At 48.6% G+C, this 23,860-nt stretch overlaps 1 protein-coding gene across 1 annotated transcript in view; it reads left to right on the forward strand.

Annotated features, from left to right (window-relative positions):
- Positions 1 to 23,860, forward strand: part of LOC121272525 (spectrin beta chain, non-erythrocytic 4-like) — a 380,289-nt gene that overhangs the window by 173,480 nt on the left and 182,949 nt on the right. The window contains exons 8-10 of the mRNA XM_041179140.1: positions 10,697 to 10,884; positions 15,447 to 15,564; positions 22,266 to 22,424. Of these exons, the coding sequence (XP_041035074.1) occupies positions 10,697 to 10,884; positions 15,447 to 15,564; positions 22,266 to 22,424 (465 nt within the window). The remainder of the gene's footprint in view (positions 1 to 10,696; positions 10,885 to 15,446; positions 15,565 to 22,265; positions 22,425 to 23,860) is intronic.

A 23,860-nucleotide genomic window follows, 5' to 3' on the forward strand; every position in this document is an offset into this window, starting at 1 on the left:
CTGCCCTCTCTCAGTTACACACTGCCCTCTCCCAGTTACTCACTGCCCTCTCCCAGTTACACTCTGCCCTCTTTCTGTTACACACTGCCCTCTCTCAGTTACACACTGCCCTTTCTCAGTTACTCACTGCCCTCTCTCAGTTACTCACTGCCCTCTCTCAGTTACAAACTGCCCTCTGTCTGTTACACACTGCCCTCTCTGAGTTACACATTGCCCTTTGTCTGTTACTCGCTGCCCTCTCTCAGTTACAAACTGCCCTCTCTCAGTTACTGCCCTCTCTCAGTTACTCACTGCCCTCTATCAGTTACTCACTGCCCTCTCTCAGTTACACACTGCCCTCTCTCATTTATTCACTGCCCTCTCTCAGTTACTCACTGCCCTCTCTCAGTTACACATTCCCCTCTATCAGTTACACACTGCCCTCTCTGTTACTCACTGCCCTCTCTCATTTACTCACTGCCCTCTCTCAGTTACACACTGCCCTCTCTCAGTTACTCACTGTCCTCTCTCAGTTACACATTGCCCTCTCTCAGTTACACACTGCCCTCTCTGTTACTCACTGCCCTTTCTCATTTACTCACTGCCCTCTCTCAGTTACACACTGCCCTCTCTCAGTTACTCACTGCCCTCTCTCAGTTACTCACTGCCCTCTCCCAGTTACACTCTGCCCTCTTTCTGTTACATACTGCCCTCTCTCAGTTACACACTGCCCTTTCTCAGTTACTCAGTGCCCTCTCTCAGTTACTCACTGCCCTCTCTCAGTTACAAACTGCCCTCTGTCTGTTACACACTGCCCTCTCTGAGTTACACATTGCCCTTTGTCTGTTACTCGCTGCCCTCTCTCAGTTACAAACTGCCCTCTCTCAGTTACTGCCCTCTCTCAGTTACTCACTGCCCTCTATCAGTTACTCACTGCCCTCTCTCAGTTACACACTGCCCTCTCTCATTTACTCACTGCCCTCTCTCAGTTACTCACTGCCCTCTCTCAGTTACACACTGCCCTCTCTCAGTTACTCATTGCCACTCTCAATTACTCACTGCCCTCTCTCATTTACTGCCGTCTCTCAGTTACTCACTGCCCTCTCTCAGTTACTGATCTCTCTCAGTTACACACTGCCCTCTCTCAGTTAATCACTTCCCCTCTCAGTTACACACTGCCCTCTCTCAGTAACTGCCCTCTCTCAGTTACTCACTGCCCTTTCTCAGTTACACACTGCCCTCTCTGTTACTCACTGCCCTCTCTCAGTTACTCACTGCCCTCTCTCAGTTACACACTGCCCTCTCTCAGTTACTCACTGCCCTCTCTCAGTTACTTACTGCCCTCTCTCAGTTACACACTGCCCTCTCTGAGTTACTCACTCCCCCCTTTCAGTTACACACTGCCCTCTCTCAGTTATTGCCCTCTGTCTGTTACTCACTGCCCTCTCTCAGTTACACACTGCCCTCTGTTACTTACTCACTGCCCTCTCGCAGTTACACTCTGCCCTCTGTTACACACTGCCCTCTCTCAGTTACTCACTGCCCTCTCTCAGTTACACACTGCCCTCTCTCAGTTACAAACTGCCCTCTGTCTGTTACACTGCCCTCTCTGTTACACACTGCCCGCTCTCAGTTACTCACTGCCCTCTCTCAGTTACACACTGCCCTCTCTCAGTTACTCACTGCCCTCTTTCATTTACACACTGCCGTCTCTTAGTTACAAACTGCCCTCTCTCAGTTACTCACTGCCCTCTCTCAGTTACACACTGCCCTCTCTCAGTTACTCACTGCCCTTTCTCAGTTACACCCTGCCCTCTCTCAGTTAAACACTGCCCTCTCTCAATTACAAACTGCCCTCTCTCAGTTACTCACTGCCCTCTCTCAATTACACACTGCCCTCTCTGTTACACACTGCCCTCTATTACACACTTCCCTCTCTCAGTTACTCACTGCCCTCTCTCAGTTACACACAGCCCTCTCTCATTTACTGCCCTCTCTCCGTTACTCGCTGCCCTTTCTCAGTTACACACTGCCCTCTCTCCGTTACTCACTGCCATTTCTCAGTTACTCACTGCCCTCTCTCAGTTACACACTGCCCTCTCTCAGTTACTCACTGCCCTCTCTCAGTTACACACTGCGCTCTCTCAGTTACTCACTGCCCTCTCTCAGTTACCTACTTTCCTCTCTCAGTTACTCACTGCCCTCTCTCATTTACACACTGCCCTTTCTCAGTTACACACTGTCCTCTCTCAGTTACACACTGCCCTCTGTCTGTTACTCTCTGCCCTCTCTCAGTTACTCACTGCCATTTTTCAGTTACTCACAGCCCTCTCTCAGTTACACACTGCCCTCTCTCAGTTACTCACTGCCCTCTCTCAGTTACACACTGCCCTCTCTCAGTTACTGCCCTCTCTCAGTTACTCACTGCCCTCTCTCAGTTACACACTACCCTCTCTCAGTTACAACCTGCCCTCTGTCTGTTACACACTGCCCTCTCTCAGTTACACACTGCCCTCTCTCAGTTACTCACTGCCCTCTCTCAGTTACTCACTGCCCTTTCTCAGTTACTCACTGCCCTCTCTCAGTTACTCACTGCCCTCTCTCAGTTACAAACTGCCCTCTCTCAGTTACTGCCCTCTCTCAGTTACTCACTTCTCTCTCTCAGTTACTCACTGCCCTCTCTCAGTTACACACTACCCTCTCTCAGCTACAACCTGCCCTCTGTCTGTTACACACTGCCCTCTCTCAGTTACACACTGCCCTCTCTCAGTTACTCACTGCCCTCTCTCAGTTACTCACTGCCCTTTCTCAGTTACTCACTTCCCTCTCTCAGTTACTCTCTGCCCTCTCTCAGTTACTCACTGCCCTTTATCAGTTACACATTGCCCCCTCTCAGTTACTCACTGCCCTCTCTCAGTTACTCACTGCCCTTTCTCAGTTACACACTACCCTCTCTCAGTTACTCACTGCCCTCTCTCAGTTACAAACTGCCCTCTGTCTGTTACTCACTGCCCTCTTTCTGTTACAAACTGCCCTCTCTCAGTTACTGCCCTCTCTCAGTTACACACTGCCCTCTATCAGTTAATCACTGCCCTCTCTCAGTTACACACTGCCCTCTCTCAGTTACACACTGCCCTCTCCCAGTTACTCACTGCCCTCTCCCAGTTACACTCTGCCCTCTTTCTGTTACACACTGCCCTCTCTCAGTTACACACTGCCCTGTCTCAGTTACTCACTGCCCTCTCTCAGTTACTCACTGCCCTCTCTCAGTTACAAACTGCCCTCTGTCTGTTACACACTGCCCTCTCTGAGTTACACATTGCCCTTTGTCTGTTACTCGCTGCCCTCTCTCAGTTACAAACTGCCCTCTCTCAGTTACTGCCCTCTCTCAGTTACTCACTGCCCTCTATCAGTTACTCACTGCCCTCTCTCAGTTACACACTGCCCTCTCTCATTTATTCACTGCCCTCTCTCAGTTACTCACTGCCCTCTCTCAGTTACACACTGCCCTCTCTCAGTTACTCATTGCCACTCTCAATTACTCACTGCCCTCTCTCATTTACTGCCGTCTCTCAGTTACTCACTGCCCTCTCTCAGTTACTGATCTCTCTCAGTTACACACTGCCCTTTCTCAGTTAGTCACTTCCCCTCTCAGTTACACACTGCCCTCTCTCAGTAACTGCCCTCTCTCAGTTACTCACTGCCCTTTCTCAGTTACACACTGCCCTCTCTGTTACTCACTGCCCTCTCTCAGTTACTCACTGCCCTCTCTCAGTTACACACTGCCCTCTCTCAGTTACTCACTGCCCTCTCTCAGTTACTTACTGCCCTCTCTCAGTTACACACTGCCCTCTCTGAGTTACTCACTCCCCCCTCTCAGTTACACACTGCCCTCTCTCAGTTTTTGCCCTCTGTCTGTTACTCACTGCCCTCTCTCAGTTACACACTGCCCTCTGTTACTTACTCACTGCCCTCTCGCAGTTACACTCTGCCCTCTGTTACACACTGCCCTCTCTCAGTTACTCACTGCCCTCTCTCAGTTACACACTGCCCTCTCTCAGTTACAAACTGCCCTCTGTCTGTTACACTGCCCTCTCTGTTACACACTGCCCGCTCTCAGTTACTCACTGCCCTCTCTCAGTTACACACTGCCCTCTCTCAGTTACTCACTGCCCTCTTTCATTTACACACTGCCGTCTCTTAGTTACAAACTGCCCTCTCTTAGTTACTCACTGCCCTCTCTCAGTTACACACTGCCCTCTCTCAGTTACTCACTGCCCTTTCTCAGTTACACACTGCCCTCTCTCAGTTACTCACTGCCCTTTCTCAGTTACACCCTGCCCTCTCTCAGTTAAACACTGCCCTCTCTCAATTAAAAACTGCCCTCTCTCAGTTACTCACTGCCCTCTCTCAATTACACACTGCCCTCTCTGTTACACACTGCCCTCTATTACACACTTCCCTCTCTCAGTTACTCACTGCCCTCTCTCAGTTACACACAGCCCTCTCTCATTTACTGCCCTCTCTCCGTTACTCGCTGCTCTTTCTCAGTTACACACTGCCCTCTCTCCGTTACTCACTGCCATTTCTCAGTTACTCACTGCCCTCTCTCAGTTACACACTGCCCTCTCTCAGTTACTCACTGCCCTCTCTCAGTTACACACTGCGCTCTCTCAGTTACTCACTGCCCTCTCTCAGTTACACACTGCCCTCTCTCAGTTACTCACTGCCCTCTCTCAGTTACACACTGCCCTCTCTCAGTTACCTACTTTCTTCTGTCAGTTACTCACTGCCCTCTCTCATTTACACACTGCCCTTTCTCAGTTACACACTGTCCTCTCTCAGTTACACACTGCCCTCTGTCTGTTACTCTCTGCCCTCTCTCAGTTACTCACTGCCATTTTTCAGTTACTCACAGCCCTCTCTCAGTTACACACTGCCCTCTCTCAGTTACTCACTGCCCTCTCTCAGTTACACACTGCCCTCTCTCAGTTACTGCCCTCTCTCAGTTACTCACTGCCCTCTCTCAGTTACACACTACCCTCTCTCAGTTACAACCTGCCCTCTGTCTGTTACACACTGCCCTCTCTCAGTTACACACTGCCCTCTCTCAGTTACTCACTGCCCTCTCTCAGTTACTCACTGCCCTTTCTCAGTTACTCACTGCCCTCTCTCAGTTACTCACTGCCCTCTCTCAGTTACAAACTGCCCTCTCTCAGTTACTGCCCTCTCTCAGTTACTCACTGCTCTCTCTCAGTTACTCACTGCCCTCTCTCAGTTACACACTACCCTCTCTCAGTTATAACCTGCCCTCTGTCTGTTACACACTGCCCTCTCTCAGTTACACACTGCCCTCTCTCAGTTACTCACTGCCCTCTTTCAGTTACTCACTGCCCTTTCTCAGTTACTCACTTCCCTCTCTCAGTTACTCTCTGCCCTCTCTCAGTTACTCACTGCCCTTTATCAGTTACACATTGCCCTCTCTCAGTTACTCACTGCCCTCTCTCAGTTACTCACTGCCCTTTCTCAGTTACACACTGCCCTCTCTCAGTTACTCACTGCCCTCTCTCAGTTACAAACTGCCCTCTGTCTGTTACTCACTGCCCTCTTTCTGTTACAAACTGCCCTCTCTCAGTTACTGCCCTCTCTCAGTTACACACTGCCCTCTATCAGTTACTCACTGCCCTCTCTCAGTTACAAACTGCCCTCTGTCTGTTACTCACTGCCCTCTTTCAGTTACAAACTGCCCTCTCTCAGTTACTCACTGCCCTCTCTCAGTTACTCACTGCCCTCTCACAGTTACTCACTGTCCTCTCTCAGTTACACATTCCCCTCTATCAGTTACACACTGCCCTCTCTGTTACTCACTGCCCTCTCTCATTTACTCACTGCCCTCTCTCAGTTACACACTGCCCTCTCTCAGTTACTGACTGTCCTCTCTCAGTTACACATTGCCCTCTATCAGTTACACACTGCCCTCTCTGTTACTCACTGCCCTTTCTCATTTACTCACTGCCCTCTCTCAGTTACACACTGCCCTCTCTCAGTTACTCACTGCCCTCTCTCAGTTACACATTCCCCTCTATCAGTTTCACACTGCCCTCTCTGTTACTCACTGCCCTCTCTCATTTACTCACTGCCCTCTCTCAGTTACACACTGCCCTCTCTCAGTTACTCACTGTCCTCTCTCAGTTACACATTGCCCTCTATCAGTTACACACTGCCCTCTCTGTTACTCACTGCCCTTTCTCATTTACTCACTGCCCTCTCTCAGTTACACACTGCCCTCTCTGTTACTCACTGCCCTTTCTCAGTTACTCACTGCCCTCTCCCAGTTACACTCTGCCCTCTTTCTGTTACATACTGCCCTCTCTCAGTTACACACTGCCCTTTCTCAGTTACTCACTGCCCTCTCTCAGTTACTCACTGCCCTCTCTCAGTTACTGCCCTCTCTCTGTTACTCACTGCCCTCTCTCAGTTACACACTGCCCTCTGTTACGCACTGCCCTCTCTCAGTTACACACTGCCCTCTGTTACACACTGCTCTGTCTCAGTTACACACTGCCCTCTGTTACACACTGCCCTCTCTCAGTTACACACTGCCCTCTGTTACACACTGCCCTCTCTCAGTTACACACTGCCCCCTCTCATTTACACACTCCCCTCTGTTACACATTGCCCTCTCTCAGTTACACACTGCCCTCTCTCTATTACTCACTGCCCTCTCTCATTTACACAGTGCCCTCTCTGTTACACACTGCCGTCTGTTACACACTGCCCTCTGTTACACATTGCCGTCTGTTACACACTGCCCTCTGGTACACACTGCCCTCTGTTACACACTGCCGTCTGTGACACACTGCCATCTGTTACACACTGCCGTCTGTTACACACTGCCCTCTGGTACACACTGCCCTCTGTTACACACTGCCGTCTGTTACACACTGCCGTCTATTACACACTGCCCTCTGGTACACACTGCCGTCTGTTACACACTGCCGTCTGTTATAAATGGTCCTCTCTCAGTTACACGCTGCCCTCTCTCAGTTACACATTACCCTCCCTCAGTTGCACACTACCCTCTGTTAAACACGGCTCTCTCTCTCTGTTACCCACTGTCCTCTCTGAGTTACTCTGTGCCCTCTCTATTACTGCTCACTCTGTCTCACTCGTAAATTAATCCCTGTATCCTTTCTCTCTCTTCCTCTCACATTCTCACTTCGCTCTTGCTCTCTCATTTTCTATCTCTCCTGTTTTTCACTTTCTCTAATGCTTTGCTTGTTCTCATTTACTCTCTACTTTTTCTCATGTAGCTCCTGTTCTCCCTGTTCCTGCTCTCTCACTCTCGCCCCCTCCCTCACTCCCTCGTGCTATCTTGTTCTCCCCGTCTCTTTCTCTCTCTCCCTCTTTCTCTTCTCTCTGCAGTCTTGCTCTCAGTGAATTATGGGATATGGAAAGTGGACGGGTGAATGGAGTTGAAATCCGAGGTCAGCCATGATCATGTTGAATGTTGGAGCAGGCTTGATGGGCTGTGTCTGCTCCTGCTTCTATTTCTTATGTTATTATGTTCTCTTCACCCTCTCTCCCTCTCGTTTGGTTTCTTGTATTCTCTCTGTCTGGCTCTCTATTTCAGTCCGTCATTTGTTCTCTTGCTCTGTTTCTTTAACCCCCCTCCTTTTCTTGGTCTGTTACTCTTGCTATCTTTTGCTCGCTCTCACTCTCTCTTGTTATCTCTGTCCTCTCTCCCCTCTCTCTCCCTTCTCTCTCTCTCTCTTTTAGTCTCTCTCGCTCTCCTCTCTATTTCTTTCTCTCTCTCTGTTTGTTACATACTGGGAGAGGCACTGATCGCTTCTCCTCACACATTTATTCGGTGGGTCCCACAGTTGAATCTTTCTCCCACTCTCTCTGGCCTCTGTTGTGTTTTTCATCTCACTCAATGTTTCTATTCTTTTTATTCCTGACCCCTCGCTATCTCTTCCCATGTCTTTCTTCTCCTCTATCTCTCTCCACTCATCCTCTCTCTTTCCCCCTTCTTTGTCTCATCCTCACTTGTTCATTTCTCTCCAGATCCTCTCTTTTTCTGTCTCTCCTATCTACACTCTTTCCCTTCTCCCTCTTCTTTCTTTGTTTCATCAATGGATTTACTTGTTCAATGATAAAGATTAAGCCTTTACCACATTCTAAAATATCTTTGTACAGTCACACACTGACTTTTCCCTGACTGTCTTGTTCCTCTTCTCTTGTATCTCACTGTCTTTCACTTTCTGTCTGCCTCTCTGTCCATCCTCTCACTCCTCTTATTCTGACTCTTACTGTTTCCATCTACCTCTCCATTGCCTGTTTTTCAGGTCCTTGTGCTCTCTGCTCACAGTGCACCCTCAATCTTCATTCATTCCCTCCTGCTCTGGTGGTTGTTTCTCTCTCGCTCTCTGCATCTCTCCATCTATCTTGCTTTCCCTTTCTTCCTCTCTCTCTCTTTGTTTCAGTCTGTGAGCATCTCACACTCTCTATGTGCATTCACCATCTCCCTCTCCGCTCTTCTCATTGTCTGTCTCCTTACACCTCTCCCTATCTCCCTCTGTCTCTCCCCCCTGTCGATCTCATTGACTGTCTCTCTCCCTCTCTCTCTCCCTCCCTCCCTCTCTTTATCTCTACGTCTCCATGTCTGTTTCTGTGTTGCTTCCACTCTCTATCTGCCACGTTCTCTGCGACTTTTCCTTTATCTCTCAGTTTCTGACCGTGTCTGTGTGTGCCCCAATGGGTTGGAGACGGGGGAGGGGAGCGGGAGAATAGGGGGAAGCTGCGTGAAACTCTTGGATTCCCGCCTCTGCGGAAAATTCCCAGGGCTGGGGTGGGGGAGGAAATTTGGCTGCCCACTCCCAAAGAAGCAGGCAGCCAATTACACCTCTTAAGAACCTAATGAGGGGCCATTTTCTGATAAAACCGGGATCTTCCCGATGTCAGAGCCTGTCGTGTGCGGAGCCTGTCCCCTCTGTAGTGGCAGCCTCCTGGTGGGTAGGCCGGGAGGGGGGGCCATCGATGCCTCCTTTAAACCCGCCCCCCCCCCCCCCCACCGATTGGCCCAGCCACCTTTGCAGGTCATCCACTGTCCCTGATTGGATGGGGCACCTGGAGGCCGTCTATAAGTTGGCTGCCTCTGGGAGATCTGGCAGGGGGCGGGGACTCATGCCATTGGGAGTGGAATCTGCATGTGACCCCTACACTGTCCTGACCCCCACTGTCTCTCTGTCTGTATGTGTCTCACTATGTCTGTGTGTCTGTCTCTCACTGTCTGTCACTGTGTCTGTACATGTGTCTCACTATCCCACTGTCTCCCACTGTCTCTCACCATGTCCTCCTGTCTCCCTGGGTACCCCTCATTGTTTTTCACTCTCTGTCTGTATCTTCTTGTGTCATAGCTCTTTCTGTCTGTTTAATCTGCCTTGATGTTTCCTTTTTTGCTTATCTCTCTATCCCTTTTGTGTGCGCCTTGTATGTCTGCCTCTCTCTCACTTTGTCTCTATCACTTTTGTCTCTCTCTCTCTCCGTATCTTGCTATCTCTCAGTCTGGGCCAGATTTTCGCAGAGCTGAGTAAATGGCGGGTGGGACCCAGATGCCGCAGTCCCACACCCATTTCTGACAGATCCCATTTTCGCCGGTAGAGGAAAGTGGGAGGAGCGTCAATCGCACAGAAAGGAAACCCGACCACAGCAGCCCTATTTGAACTTAGTGCCAAGTTCAAACAGACCCCATTTTGTTACAAAGGTCTTAAGCTGCAGTGTGGGGGCCACCAATTGCTGGAGGAGATGTTAATGTTCTTGAAGGGCAAATATGGTCTGTATAACGGTAATGATCTGAAGTTTTTTAAAATCTCCTGCTCTTTAAACTTTTAAAAAAAGGCTGAAGCTGTTAGTTATGGTTAAAAGAAAACCTCTGTTGGACTGCTTTGATTGACACACCAGCTGGTGTAGCATCTGTTATGCAGTTTCAATTGAGTTATTTGTTGACATTTGCCTATGGAATATTCATTGTGAATTCTTGGCTGAATTTCAAAATCTACAATTATCTCAGCAGGGAGATGCACAGTTTGATTAACAGATTAAAAAGGCAATTAAAGGGTTAGGGGTATGAACGGAAGCTTGTTTTTATAATGGATTAACAACCTGAGATTTAGAATCTTTGATGCATTCATGAAAGGGAGCCTGTATAGCATATCAAGTCTGTGTAGTGAGAGCTGTATTAGATTTTTAGAAGTTTATTTTTTTTATCTCCACAAGGCCATTTTTCATCTGCCCATGGTGCATACTGGCTGAGTTGGCATTGCGTTGGCATGGAGAGTATGAGGGGCTATGGGGATGGGTGAGGTGGTGCGGGTAAGGAGTAGAGGGCCTAAAATGTTCCAAAACAACCGGGACACCCCTGTGTCTTCCTAGCATCTGCCTCCGTGGCTGGTGGGCCCAACTTCACCCCACACCCACTACCACCCCTCTGAGTGAAAATTCTGCGACTCGGGGCACTTTTTACCAAGTTGGGAAATTTCCCAACTCGAGCTACCAGCCTTGGTAGCCAAAATCCAGCCTTCTATCTCTGTCTCTCTCTCTCTCTCTCTCTTCTTTTTTTTTCATCTCTCTCTCTCTCTCTCTCTCTCTGTCTCTCGCTGTTGCACTCCCTTTCAATCCGTCCTTCTCTCTCTCTCTTTCTCTCTCTCTCTGACAGGTCCTGGACAAAGTTCTGGAGATTGAACAGATTGTTGCGAGATACGAAACATTGGCTTCTGCGCTGCTCGAGTGGATTGAACAAACCATCGCTCTTATCAGCAATCAGCGATTTGCAAACTCATTAACTGGAGTTCAGCAGCAACTGCAAGCCTTCACCACCTACTGCACTGTGGAGAAACCTTTAAAGTAGGCACTGTGACTGGGGCAAATACAGTATCATCATAGGCATAGGGTTGCTGCCTCTATATGGGCAGAGCGTAAAGTGGAGAGAGGAGTTTTTTTGTACCCGATCATGGGGTGTGGGCTTCACTGGCTGGGCCAGCATTTATTGCCCATCTCTAACTGCCCTTGAGAAGACGGTGGTGAACCATCCTCTTGAACGGCTGCAGTGCCTGTGGTGTAGGTACACCCACGGTGCTGTTAGGGAGGGAGTTCCCAGCGATAGTGAAGGAACAGCCGATATATTTCCAAGTCAGGATGGTGAGTGGCTTGGAAGGGAACTTCCAGGTGGCGGTGTTCCTGTATGTCTGCTGCCCTTGTTCTTCTAGACGGTAGAGGTCACGGGTTTGGAAGGTGCTATCGAAGGAGTCTTGGCGAGTTACTGCAGTGCCTCTTGTAGATGGTACACACTGCTGCTACTGTGCGTCAGTGGTGGAGGGAGTGAATGTTTAAAGTGGTGGATGGGGTGCCAATCAAGCGGGCTGCTTTGTCCTGGATGGTGTTGAGCTTCTTGAGTGTTGTGGGAGCTGCACTCATCCAGGCAAGTGGGGAGTATTCCATCACACTCCTGACTTGTGCCTTGTAGATGGTGGACAGGCTTTGGGGAGTCAGGAGGTGAGTTACTCGCCGCAGAATTCCCAGCCTCTGATCTGCTCTTGTAGCCACAGTATTTCTATTGCTGGTCCAGTTCAGTTTCTGGTCAATGGTAACTCCCAGGATGTTGATAGCGGGGGGATTCAGCGATGGTAATGCCATTGAATGTGATGGGAGTAGGTTAGATTCTCTCTTGTTGGGGATGGTCATTGCCTGGCTGCGTAGCTGTGCTTGTATATAGACAGTGCCTGACATACTGCTCACTCCATAAACTCCAACTTGTTGTCTGCTTGAGTTGTATTCCATCTAGGCCCCAGTTTACCAACACCCCTGTGCTCACTGACCCCTACCCCCTACAAGCTTTCCATGTATTAAGTTGTCCTTGTATAATTATCTCCCTCCAGCCTGCCCACACCCCCCACCAATCTGACCTTACAGGGGAGTGTGTAAGCCATTCTGGCCCTCTTGCTCCTTCCAAGGTTGGTTGGGAGATCTGACATTCCCAGCACATTCCTTCCTTTACACTCTGAAGCCTTTCAGTGGGAGTCATGTCCTTTAAAGACCAGGTCCATCCGTCCCTGTGTCCTTTGAAGGGAATCAAACTTCTGCTCATGATCGACAGTCGAGACCTGTAGCGCGCAGCGAGTTTCCCTACCAGAAGCTGAATGGCTCTGCTTTAACAATGTGTTTGGTGTGTCTGAGGCCTTGGGTTGAGGCCTCTGCTGCTGACGATCCTTCCAGACTCCCACTTCCTGTCCGGATATACCAGTGAGCTCGTCCTCAGAATTTTACATTCGGTCCTTTGGTCAAACCAGGCTGGAATTCCGCCTGTCACATTGATACAGGTCGAGTGAGGGCTGTGGAATCTCTAGGCCAACACTGCTCTGACTCCAGCCTTGCGAACAAACCCTCCACTCACTCGCCACGGCTGCCTGGACACCCGGAAACGAGATGTCTCCACAGGGATTGGTGGCCTGCAGCATTCGTAGGATCCTCCCCCCCCGGCCCCCCGACCCCCTCCTCTGGAACCTCCCTCCAGCTCCCTGCTCCCCACCTTGTTCTCCAGCTTCCAAAAATACTCCTCGATAAACACGGCTCCCTCGCCAAGCTTCCCGTCACATCCCGAATCCCAGTTTCCAGCGTTGGCTGCCATTCGCATTGCTGGAGCTGCTTGAAGGCCGGGCAGTCTGATGTCCTGCTGTTGTCAATGTTTAGTGGGGGTGTGACTGAAGCTCGGAGTGGGCTGACTATGGCAGTAACTCGCTGGCTGAGCTTGACTAGGCCCAACAGCAACTGAGCTGCCCATGGAAGTGCGTCCTGTGCCCTGTTCACAGAGCCATTGCCTGTTGCCATGCTGCCTAGCTCCCCATGTGTGTCAGAGCACTGGGAAGGTGTGACGAAGCCTCTCAGATCACAAGATCCACACGAGGGCGGGGGGTGGGGGGGGGTGGGGGGGTGGATTCCTGAGCCGCCGCACATCTGACAAAGGAAGACTTGCATTTTTATGGCACCTTTCAGGTCCTCGGGGCAATCCCAAAATGCCTTACAGCCAGTGGGGTACTTTTTGAAGTGTGGTCACTGTTATAATTTAGGAAACGCAGCAGTTAAATTGCGCACAGCAAGATCCCACAAACAGCAATGACCAGATAGCCTGTTTTAGTGATGTTCCTGAAGGTTACATAATCCCTCAGTAAATGCAGTTCCCGTTGAGATTATGGGTTCAAGTCCCTAGATTGCAACTTGAACCCTCAACCTTCTGACTCAAGGGGTGCAAGTGCTACCACGGAGCCATGACTGACACCGATGTGAGGTATTGGCCTTCTTGGGAGATGTTCCCTGCCCTGGGTCAGAAATGGAGCTCAGACCAATGTCCATGTGTAGGATGTCGTGTTTGCTGAGTTGGGCTATAAATGGACATGGGATTAAACCTTCTGACTGTTTCTGTGGGAAGGTAGCAGTTGTGTGGGTCTAAGGCCTGAGGTGTTTTCTGTCTATATTAAATATTGGGAGGACTGAAGCCAGTGTTTTCGAGCCCTGCTCCAAACTCCATTCCCTAGCTTCCAACGTCATCCATCTCCCTGGTAGCAGCCTGAGATTAAGCCAGTCTGTTCACAATCTTGGTGTTGCATTTGATCCCAAGATGAGCTTTGACCTCATATTTGCACCATAACTAAGACCGTCTCTTTCCACCTCCATAACATCACCTGACATCGTATGGTCTCAGCTCGTCCGCTGCTGAAGCCCTCATCTATACCTTTGTTACCCCTAGACTTGACTATTCCAACGGGTCTCCCACATTCTGCCCTCCGTAAACTTGAGATCATCCAAAACTCTGGTGCCTGTGTCCTAACTCCGGTTCCCCTATCACACCTGTTCTCACTAACCTACATTGTCTCCCGGTCAAGCAATGCCTTCATTTTAAAAGTCTCATTCTCGTTTTCAAATCCCTCCATGGCCTTACCTCTCCCTATCTCTGTAATTTTCTCCAGCCTCACAACCCCCTAAGATATCTGCACCTCTCTAATTCTGCCCTCTTGCGCATCCCCAATTATAATTTCTCCACCATTGGTGACTGTGCCTTCAGCTGCCTGGAACCCAAGCTAAGGAATTCTGTCCCTATACCTCTCTACCTCTCTTTCCTCCTTTAAGACACTTCTTAAAACCTACCTCTTTGACCAAGCTTTTGTATCTCCTTATGTGGCTCGGTGTCATTACAGTAAAGTCCTGCCATTTGCTGGGGCTACGTTCCCACAAAACCTCGCAAACGGCGAAATCGTGAATGAGGAAGATGCTCTTGACTCAATTCGATAGGTTCCAGCCAGGCGAGGGCAGCATTGGTTTGGGCAGTTACACTACTGCAAACTGTTCTCACCATATCTACTCGCATGCACTTCTACCAGGGTTACTGGATAATGGTGTGGAGACAGAAAGCTGATTTCTAAGGTCAACTGTGCCAACTCATCATTGTCCAAGCTGAGAGCAGCTCACCCAGCATAGACCACCCTATTCTGCACAGTTCAGTACAAAGATGTCAGTAAGTGTACTCCATGGGTAACTGACCCAAACAATTTTTTTCCCTTCACTGGAAAGGCCAGCATTTGTTGCCCATCCTTAACTGCCCTTGAACTGAGTGGCCTGCTCGGTCATTTCAGAGGGTGGTGAAGAGTCAGCGACATTGCTGTGGGCCTGGAGTCACACGTAGGCCAGACTGGGTAAGGATGGCAGATTTCCGTCTCCAGATGGGTTTTTACGACAGTTGATGATAGTTTTGTGGTCACCATTGCTGAGATTAGCTTTCAATTCCTGAATTCAAATTCTGCCATTAGGATTCGAACCCAGGTTCCCAGAGCATTAGCCTAGGCCTCTGGATTACTAGTCTGGGGTGACATTACCACGACACCACCTACTGTATCCTCCATTTTAACGTAGCATTCCAATCCATCGGAGCTCCTTACTGATGTTTCAATAATCTGAAGGTCATGTCTAATGGCTACACATTAACCTGAGTCTATCTGCCTCGGCTTTCAAAGATCTTCCCCACAATGTGAACTAGTGACGGACCCGATATCTTAGGGTAAATGAACCGACGCCACACTTGAGCTGTGCTCAAAGGGTGTGCTTGTCAGAGAATCAGTGCAGAGATTCAGACATGTTTGGGTTAATCCCCTCATTCGGGCTGCACCTCAGCTGCGGCCCCTTCCAGCCTCTGCTCATTACTATAGTCTCCCCCAGGGTAAAGAGGAGAGAGGGAGAAGAAAACGCAGATAAGGGATTGGATGCCGGGCGATGCGGCGCACAGAGTGCGGGTAAGCGGGAACGCGAGCGAGGGAGCCGCGAGAGGTGGGACTTCACGTGCTTCGCAGTGTCCCTGCGGAGCGCTGTGGGATGCTAAAGGTGCTGCATGAATGTCAGTTGTTGTTGTTGTGTGTGTCCAGGTTCGAGGAGAAGGGGAACCTGGAAGTCCTGCTTTTCACCATCCAGAGCAAACTCCGGGCAAACAACCAAAAGCTTTACCTGCCGCACGAGGGCAAACTGATCTCCGACATTAACAGGGTGAGTGGCTGCTGGCTGCGCTCAGCTTCTTCTGCAGTGTCACAAGGGAGCTGGGGGTGCACTAGCCCGTCACTGTTATCTACAGTAACACACGGTGTGCCTCAGTGACCCGGCTCCAGCGCAGCGCTGTTTGTATCTGGGCAGCGAGTCCTCTTATCTCCTCTCATAATGACTGAAACGAACAGAAGCTCAGTGAGTAGTTGGAGGGGGGGGGGTAAAAAAATCTTCCATGGGATACAGAACCAGTTTAATACATCAAAGGGGTAAGAACACCACTATCCAAAAAAAGAACAGTTGTGGACACCTAAAGACAGACGGGACTGTGTGAAGCTAAAAGGCAGATAAAAAATTCAAAAATAGCACAGATTGTGGTAAATGATCAGAAAGATCAGTAAAGAATGATGAAGCAGCGCTCTAAAAAGGAAGTACGCAAAATAAGGGGTTTCAAAATGAACACATAACATTTTTTTCAGTTGTATTAGGAAGAAGAGGGTGGTCAGGAGCAACATGGGGCCCTTTAAGAAAACTGATGACTTCTGCTGCTGTCAACAAAAATAAAGAAATGGTGGGCACGCTCAATAATTACTTCGCATCCGTACTTACAGTTGATGGTGTTGGTAGCATGATAGGCACCGCAAGCAGGCTAATATGAGGTGGGGCTTCCCCAAAATTACTGTTAAACAAATTAACTTCACCACCATCAAGAAAGTAAGAGCAGAGTGACAACCCCTCGGGATCAGATGGTTTCCATGCCAGGGTTTTAAAGGGAGTGGGTGAGATCATTGCAGCTGCCCAAACTGCCATCTTCCAAAGTTCCTTTGATTCAGGGACCATTCGGTTAGATTGGAAAATTGTGCATGTCACTCCGCTATTTAAGTGAGATGGGGAAGCCAGTCTACTGCCTGTTGTTGGGAAATCTGAATATTTTAAAGAGGTAATGGACTATAGTAATGGACAGAGAAATGATACAGCGCAGAGGAAGGCTATTCGTCCCATCATGCCTGTACCAACTCTGTGAAAGAACTATCCAAATAGTCTGCCTCCCCTGTCCTTTCCCTGTAGCCCTGCAGCTTTCTCCCCTTCAAGTATCTGTATTTATTCCTTTTCCAAGTTATTTCTGAATCTGCTTTCAGACAGTGCATTTCAGTTCATCCCAACTGACTGCAGAGAGGAAGTTCTCCTGATCTCCCTGTTGGTACATAAGCCAGTTATCACACATCTGTGTCCTCTGCTAACTGTCCCCCAAGCCACTGGAAATAGTTTTCCTTGATTTGTTCTATCAAAAACTCAAGATTTTGAGCACCTCTACTAAACCCCCTTCAAACCTTGTCTGCTCCCAGGAGAGTGACCACCATTTCTCTCATCTCACCACCTAACTAAAGTCTTTCATACCCGGGCTCATTCTAATCAACTTACTCGGCATTTTCTCTCATGTCTTACCAGCCTTTCTAAAGTGTGATGCCCAGAATACTCCAGCTGGAGCCTAACTAGCATTTTAATAAAAAGCTCATGGATGTTATTCACAGAGACTTCCAGAAAGCATTTGATAAAGTCTCTCATAAGAGACTGTTGGCTAAAATTGAGGCTCTTGGAATGGAGGACAAATCACTGACCTGGCTATGAAATTGGCTGAGTGGCAGGAGACAGACAGTAGGGGTAATGGGCACATCAATTGGCAAGGCAGTGGCATAGTGGTCTTGTCACTGGACTAGCATTCCAGAGACCTGGGTTTGAATCCCACCAGGGCAAATGGTGAAATTTGAACTCAATGAAAAATCTGGAATTAAAAGTCTAATGATGACCATGAAACCACTATCGATTGTTGTAAAAACCCATCTGGTTCACTAATGTCCTTTAGGGAAGGAAATCTGCTGCCCTTTCCTGGTTTGGCCTACATGTGACTCCAGATCCATAGCAATGTGGTTGAATCTTAAATGCTCTCTGAACAAGGGCAGTTAGGGATGGACAATAAATGCTGGCCTAGCCAACAATGCCCACATCCCAGGAATGAATAAAAAATATTGGCAGGATGTAACTCGTGACGTCCCATAGGGATTTGTGTTGGAGCCTCAACTATTCATTGTATTTATTAACAACTTGGATGACGGGATAGAGAATCACAAGTCCAGATGGACTTCATCCTCGTGTCTTAAAAGAGTTGGATAATGAGATAGTAGATGCGTTGGTGTTAATTTTCCAAAATACCCTAGATTCTGGAAAGGTTCCATCAGACTGGAAAGTAGCAAATATAACCCCTCTATTCAAGAAGGGAGGGAGGCAGAAAACAGAAAACTATAGGCCAGTTAGCTTGACATCTGTCTTGGGGAAGGCGTTGGAGTCGATTGTTAAAGAGGGTTGTTTTCCTTCGAACAGAGGAGGCTAAGGGGTGACCTAATTGAGGTGTACAAGATTATGAGGGGCCTAGATAGGGTAGACAGGAAAGACTTGTTTCCCCTAGCTGAGGGGTCAATAGATTTATGGTGATTTGGTAGAAGGATTAGAAGGGACATGAGGAAAACCTTTCTCACCCAGAGGGTGATGGGTGTCTGGAATTCACTGCCTAAGTTGGTGGTTGAGGCTGAAACACTCAACTCATTTAAAAGATACCTGGATCTGCATCTGAAGTGCTGTAACCTGCAGACCAGATGCTGGAAAGTGGGATTAAACTGAACGGCTAGTTTCTTTTTTCTCTTCTTGGCCGGCGCAGACACAATGGGCTGAATGGCCTCTTTCTGCACTGTAAATTTTCTTTGGTTCTATGGTTCTAGGTTATAGCTGGACACTTAGAAAAGTTCATGGTAATTGGGAAGATTCAGCATGGTTTTACGAAAGGGAAATCATCTTAGACCAATTTATTAGAGCTCTTTGAAGGAGTAACGTGTGGGGGTAAGAGAGGAGCCTGTAGACATACTGTACTTAGATTTCCAGAAAGTATTTGATAAGGCACCATGTCAAATTTTATTGTGGAAAATAAAAGCTCATGGTGTAGGTGGTAGCATATTAGCCTGGATAGAAGATTGGCTGACTGGCAGAAAACAGAGAGTATGCATAAATGGGTCTTTTTTGGATTGGCATGACGGGGACGAATGGAGTCCAGCAGGGGTCTGAGCTGGGGCCTCAACTTTTTTACAATTTACATCAATGACCTAGATGAGGGGAGCAAAGGCATGGTAGCTTAGTTTGCAGATGACACAAACATAGGTTGGAAAGTATGTTGTGAAAAGACATGAGGAGTTTGCAGGCAGATATAGATAGGCTGAGTGAGTGGGCAAAAATCTGGCAGATGGAGTATAATGTGAAGTTGTTCACTCTGGCAGGGAGAATAAAAAAGCAGAGTATTACTTAAACAGAGAACGACTGCAGAATTCCAAGGTGCAGAGGGATCTAGGTGTTCTAGTGCATGAGTCGCAGAAAGTTAGTATGCAGGCATAGCAAATAATCAAGAAGGCTAATAGAATGCTATCTTTTATTACAAGAGGAATTGACCATAAAAGGAAGGATGTTAAGCTTCAATTATACAGGGCATTAGTGAGACCACATCTCGAATATTGTGTGCAGTTTTGGTCTCATTTAAGGAAGGATGTAGATGTGTTAGAGGCGGTTCAGAGGACGTTTACTTGAAATGAGCAGATTGTTTTATGAGAAAAGGTTGGAGAGGCTGGGCTTGTTTCCACTGTAGTTTAGAAGAGTGAGAGGTGACTTGATTGAAGTATATAAGACCTTAAATGGTCTTGACAAGATGGACGTGGAAAGGATGTTTCCTCTTGTGGGTGAGTGCAGAGCTAGGGGGCACTGTTTTAAAATTAGGGGTCACTCTTATATTGATAGAGGCGAGGAGAATTTTTTTCTCTCAGAGGGTTGTGCGACTTTGGAACTCTTTGGCTCAGAAGGCAGTGGAGATGGGATCATTGAATATTTTTAAGGCAGAGGTAGATAGATTCTTGTTAGGCAAGGGAATCAAAGGTTATCGGGGGCAGATGGGAATGTGCAACTCGAAACACAAAACATACCGGCCATGATCTCACTAAATGGCGGTGCAGGCTTGAGGGATCGAATGGCCTACTTCTGTTCCTATTTTGCATGTTGGTATGTTCACATATCCAAGTTGGTCAATGACACAAAGATGGGCGGTATTATAAGTAGTGTCGATGGAAGCATAAAGTTACAGAGATATTGATAAATTAAGTGAATGGGAAAATCTGTGGCAAATGGATTCTATTAATGGTGTGTTAATTATATTGTAAGGATACACAGATATAGGACATTGTTTATTTAAGGATCTGAGTGTGTATAAGTAGGGAACAGCTGGGACACTGGGTGGTTGGGGAGAGCTTTGAGACTGAACAAAGTCAATAGCTCTCTCAGTAAAGAACAGCTCTGTGTCTTGGTTTAGATTTTACCAAACAGCTTGGATTCTATTAACAGATTCCAGTGTAGGCAAATGTGAGGTCATCCACTTTGGGCCTGAAGAGGATAGAAGAGGGTATTTTCTCAATGTTGAGAAGCTAGAAACAGTGGAGGCTCAAAGCAACTTTGGGGCCCAGATACACAGATACAAAATGTCATTGACAGTTCCAAAAAATGATCAGAAAGACGAATGGAATTTTTATCTCGGGGATTAGAATATGTGTGAGGAGGTCATGTGGCGCAGTGGGTAGCATCCCTGCCCCTCTGGGCCAGAAGCTCCAGGTTTGAGACCCACCCCAGCACTTGATGGCGACGGGAGGGGGATTCATATTGTGGCCAAACAGGTTGACTATCAGCCTGTAAACCCTTCCAATAGGCTTATGGCAGGCGGTAAGAGTTGGAGAGTCTCCTGGTCTGCCCCCCTAAGAATGCACTTTGTCTGCCTTGTGCACCACTGAGGGAGAAGAATGCAAGTGGTGTCCCAGTGCTATCGCCAGATCTGAGGAATGTTTCAGAGAGGCCAGTGTTATCTCCAGTGTGGTCCCAGACTCTGGGGTTATCGGACTGTAAATCCAGAATTTCAGTAGATATTTCTGAGCTGAGGCTATTGCCCTCCCACTGAGGTTATTGCAGGTTTATATAACTTCATCAGTCAAGACTAGTTTTTTAATGAATGGCCCAGGAGCTTTCACTTCTGTGTCCCTATTATTAGTTATTCACTCTCTCCCCTACCCTTACTCCCTTTTCTGTGATTTTCTCTTTCCCTTTGTCTTGCTCTCTTGTCCTCTCTCATTCTCACTCACCTTCCCTCCCAGCTCTTTCTCTATCCCTCCCACTCTCTCAGTCTCACTGACTCTCTCATTCCCGCACAGAAGGTGGGAGAGAGAGAGAGAGAGAGAGACAGATACACAGGCTGGAATTTTGTCATCTCATCGGGAGCCCTGGTGACCGGCCTGAAAGCTGGGATTAACCCCACCTCCATAAGACATAGGAGCAGCAGGAGGCCATTCAGCCCCTTGAGCCTGCTCCACCGTTCAAGAAGATGATGGCTGATCTGGTTGTGGCCTCAACTCCATTTTCCTGTTTGCCTCCCTGTAACCCTTGACCCCCTTGTCGATTAAAAATCTGTCTAACTCAGCCTTGAATATGTTAAATGACCCAGCCTCCGCTGCTCTCTGGTGAAGAGAATTCCAAACACTAATGCCCCTCTGAGGGAAAAAATCTTCCTCCTTGTTTCCTTAAACGGGAGAGGCGTTATTTTGAAACTATGTCCCTTAGTTCCAAATTCCCCCAGGAAGGGAAATATTCTCTCAGCACCTACCCTGTCAAGCCCCCTCAGAATCTTAAATATTTCAATAATATTTCAAAACCCTTCATGATTTTGAATCGCTCCATCAAATCTACTCCTAACCTCTCATTCTTCTAAACTCCAATGATTATAGACTTGACCTGCTCAACCTTTGCTCATAAGACAAACCTTTTTGCCCCAGGAATCAGAGTAAGTGTACCTTCTCTGAACTGCCTCCAATGCAAGTCTGTCCCTCCTTATGTAAGGTGACCAAAATTGCACACCGTACCCTAGGTGTGGTCTCCCCAATGCTCTGGACAGTTGTAGCAAGGCTCGGCCACTTGTGGCACCCTGTGGCCTCATCGGTCGTCTGCCTGGCAACTAGCGAGACGCTGGCCAGGGGTCCCGTCCTTATAAAGGATGGCTATCTGTCCCCAGGGGCTGCCAGTCAATTATAGGACCAGTAGCTCAGCAGTGCCACTGCGAGAGGTGGCCACTGTTGGGACTGCACCGGGAAGAGAGGACATCGTGGGAGTGATTCACCCTCCCAACCAGGGTAAATGGGGTCGGCACATTGTGGCCAGCCAGGCACTGCCGCTTGTAAAATGCGATGGCGGTGGTAAGACAATGGGGCCCATTTTACAAGCTCCTCCCCCCAACCCTCCATGCCTCTGAGCCCATCCCCCGAAGGCTGGTAAAACCTAGCCGTCAGAATGGGATTCCCATTCTCTCTCCCTCTATGTATGTCTGTTTCTCACTCTGTCTCACACTCTGTCTCTCACTATATTTCACTGTCTCACGTTCTGCCTTCCAATATGTCTGTCTCGCTCTGCCTCTCTCGCTGTGCCTCGCTCTCTCTCTCTCTCTGCCTCTCTCGCTCCCTTACTCTAGGCTGTAGGTTTGCCACCTATTGTACTAATTAGGGTGGGGCACTGTTTTAAAATGAGGGGTCGCCCTCAGCGACAGCGATGAGGATTTGTGTTTTTTGATCGTAATTCTTCCTTAGGCCTGGGAGAGGCTGGAGAAGGCGGAGCATGAGCGGGAGGTGGCATTGCGGAATGAACTCATCCGCCAGGAGAAGCTGGAGCAGTTGGCACATCGATTTGATCACAAGGCTGCGATGCGAGAGACCTGGTTAAACGAGAACCAGCGCCTCATCTCCCAGGTGGGTGTTCAGTTGGTCGGGTGGCTGGTCAGTTGGTCGGGTGGGTGGTCAGCCCATGGTGCTGGTGCTGGATCTGAAAGAACTACCCAGTTAAACCCACTCACTCCCTGCTCTTTCCCCATGACCCTGGTAAAAAAAATTTCCCCTTCAAATATTTATTTAATTCCCTTTTGAAATTTAGTTCAGAATCTCTGTCCACTGACCCATCAGGCAGCACATTCCGAATCATTAACAACTTGTGGCATAAAGAGATTCTCCCAATCTGTCCCCTGGTTCCTTTGTTAATTATCTCATTTCTGTGTCCCTTGGTTAATAATCGCTCTGTTACTGGAAACGACCAAAACCCTTCATGATTTTGAATCGCTCCATCAAATCTACTCTTAACCTCTCTGCTCTAAGGAGAACAACCCCGGCTTCAACAGACTCTCCACAATGATCCCTCACCCTTGGTAATGTTCTAGAAACCTCCGCTCTGCCCTCATCAGGGTTTTCGCGTTTTCTCATGTTTTTGCCTGCTCACTGTCCGCACCCTCCTCCCATGCTGGTGAAAATTGGGGGGGGGTGGGGGGGGGGGCGCCGGGAATGGGGACGGGAATCCCAGAATCGGGTCCTGTCCGCCATTTTGAAAGCTCCGCGGAGCTGTTTAGGCTGATGGACCTGCGGTAGCCAGGGTTACCATCCTCCGCTTTTGAACAGGGCTGTAACATTTGCCATCCTGCGGTCCTCTGGCATCACACTTATATTGAAGCTGATTGTAAGAGCGTGGCCAGAGCCCCCGCTATTCCCAGCCTCGTTTCCCTCAGCGACCCAGGATGCATGCCGTCCTGTCTTTCCTACCACACCCCTTTTAAAGTGCATCCTGCGTGTTTTAAGTCAGCGCTACTGCTTCCTCCTTTTATAGTGGCATTGGCAGCATCCACTTCTGAAGGTGGTGGGTTTGGGCGGCGCTGCCTAAGCATCGGTAAGAAGTTGCTGCGGTGGGTTCTGTTGATGGTTCACACTGCAGCCACGGTGTTGGCTGGTGAATGTTTAAGGTGCTGGTCAGGGTTGCTGATCTACTTTATCCTGAGCGTTGTCAGAGTCGCACTCATCCAGGCAAGGGGTGAATATTCCATCACACTCCTGCCCTGTAGGTGATGGGCAGCAGGGAAAAGAGTTAGTCACTGCAGAATACCAGCCTCGGACTGGACTGGTTTGAGATCAGATTAATCTAATGAAGCGTGGAGTCAGGACTATCTGATCAGGGAGGGGTAACTGTTCCCTGTCACTGAGGAACGCATGTGAGACCCTCGATGGCATTTGCTGAATTCCCTACTATCAACAACCTAGAGAGTTACCATTGATCAGAAACTGAACTGGACTAGCCATAAAAATACTGTGGCTACAAGAGCTGAGAATTCTGTGGCGATTAACTCACCTCTTGACTCCCCAAAGCC

Source organism: Carcharodon carcharias, chromosome 34 (genome assembly GCF_017639515.1).
Source record: "Carcharodon carcharias isolate sCarCar2 chromosome 34, sCarCar2.pri, whole genome shotgun sequence".
Taxonomy (NCBI): Eukaryota; Metazoa; Chordata; class Chondrichthyes; order Lamniformes; family Lamnidae; genus Carcharodon; species Carcharodon carcharias.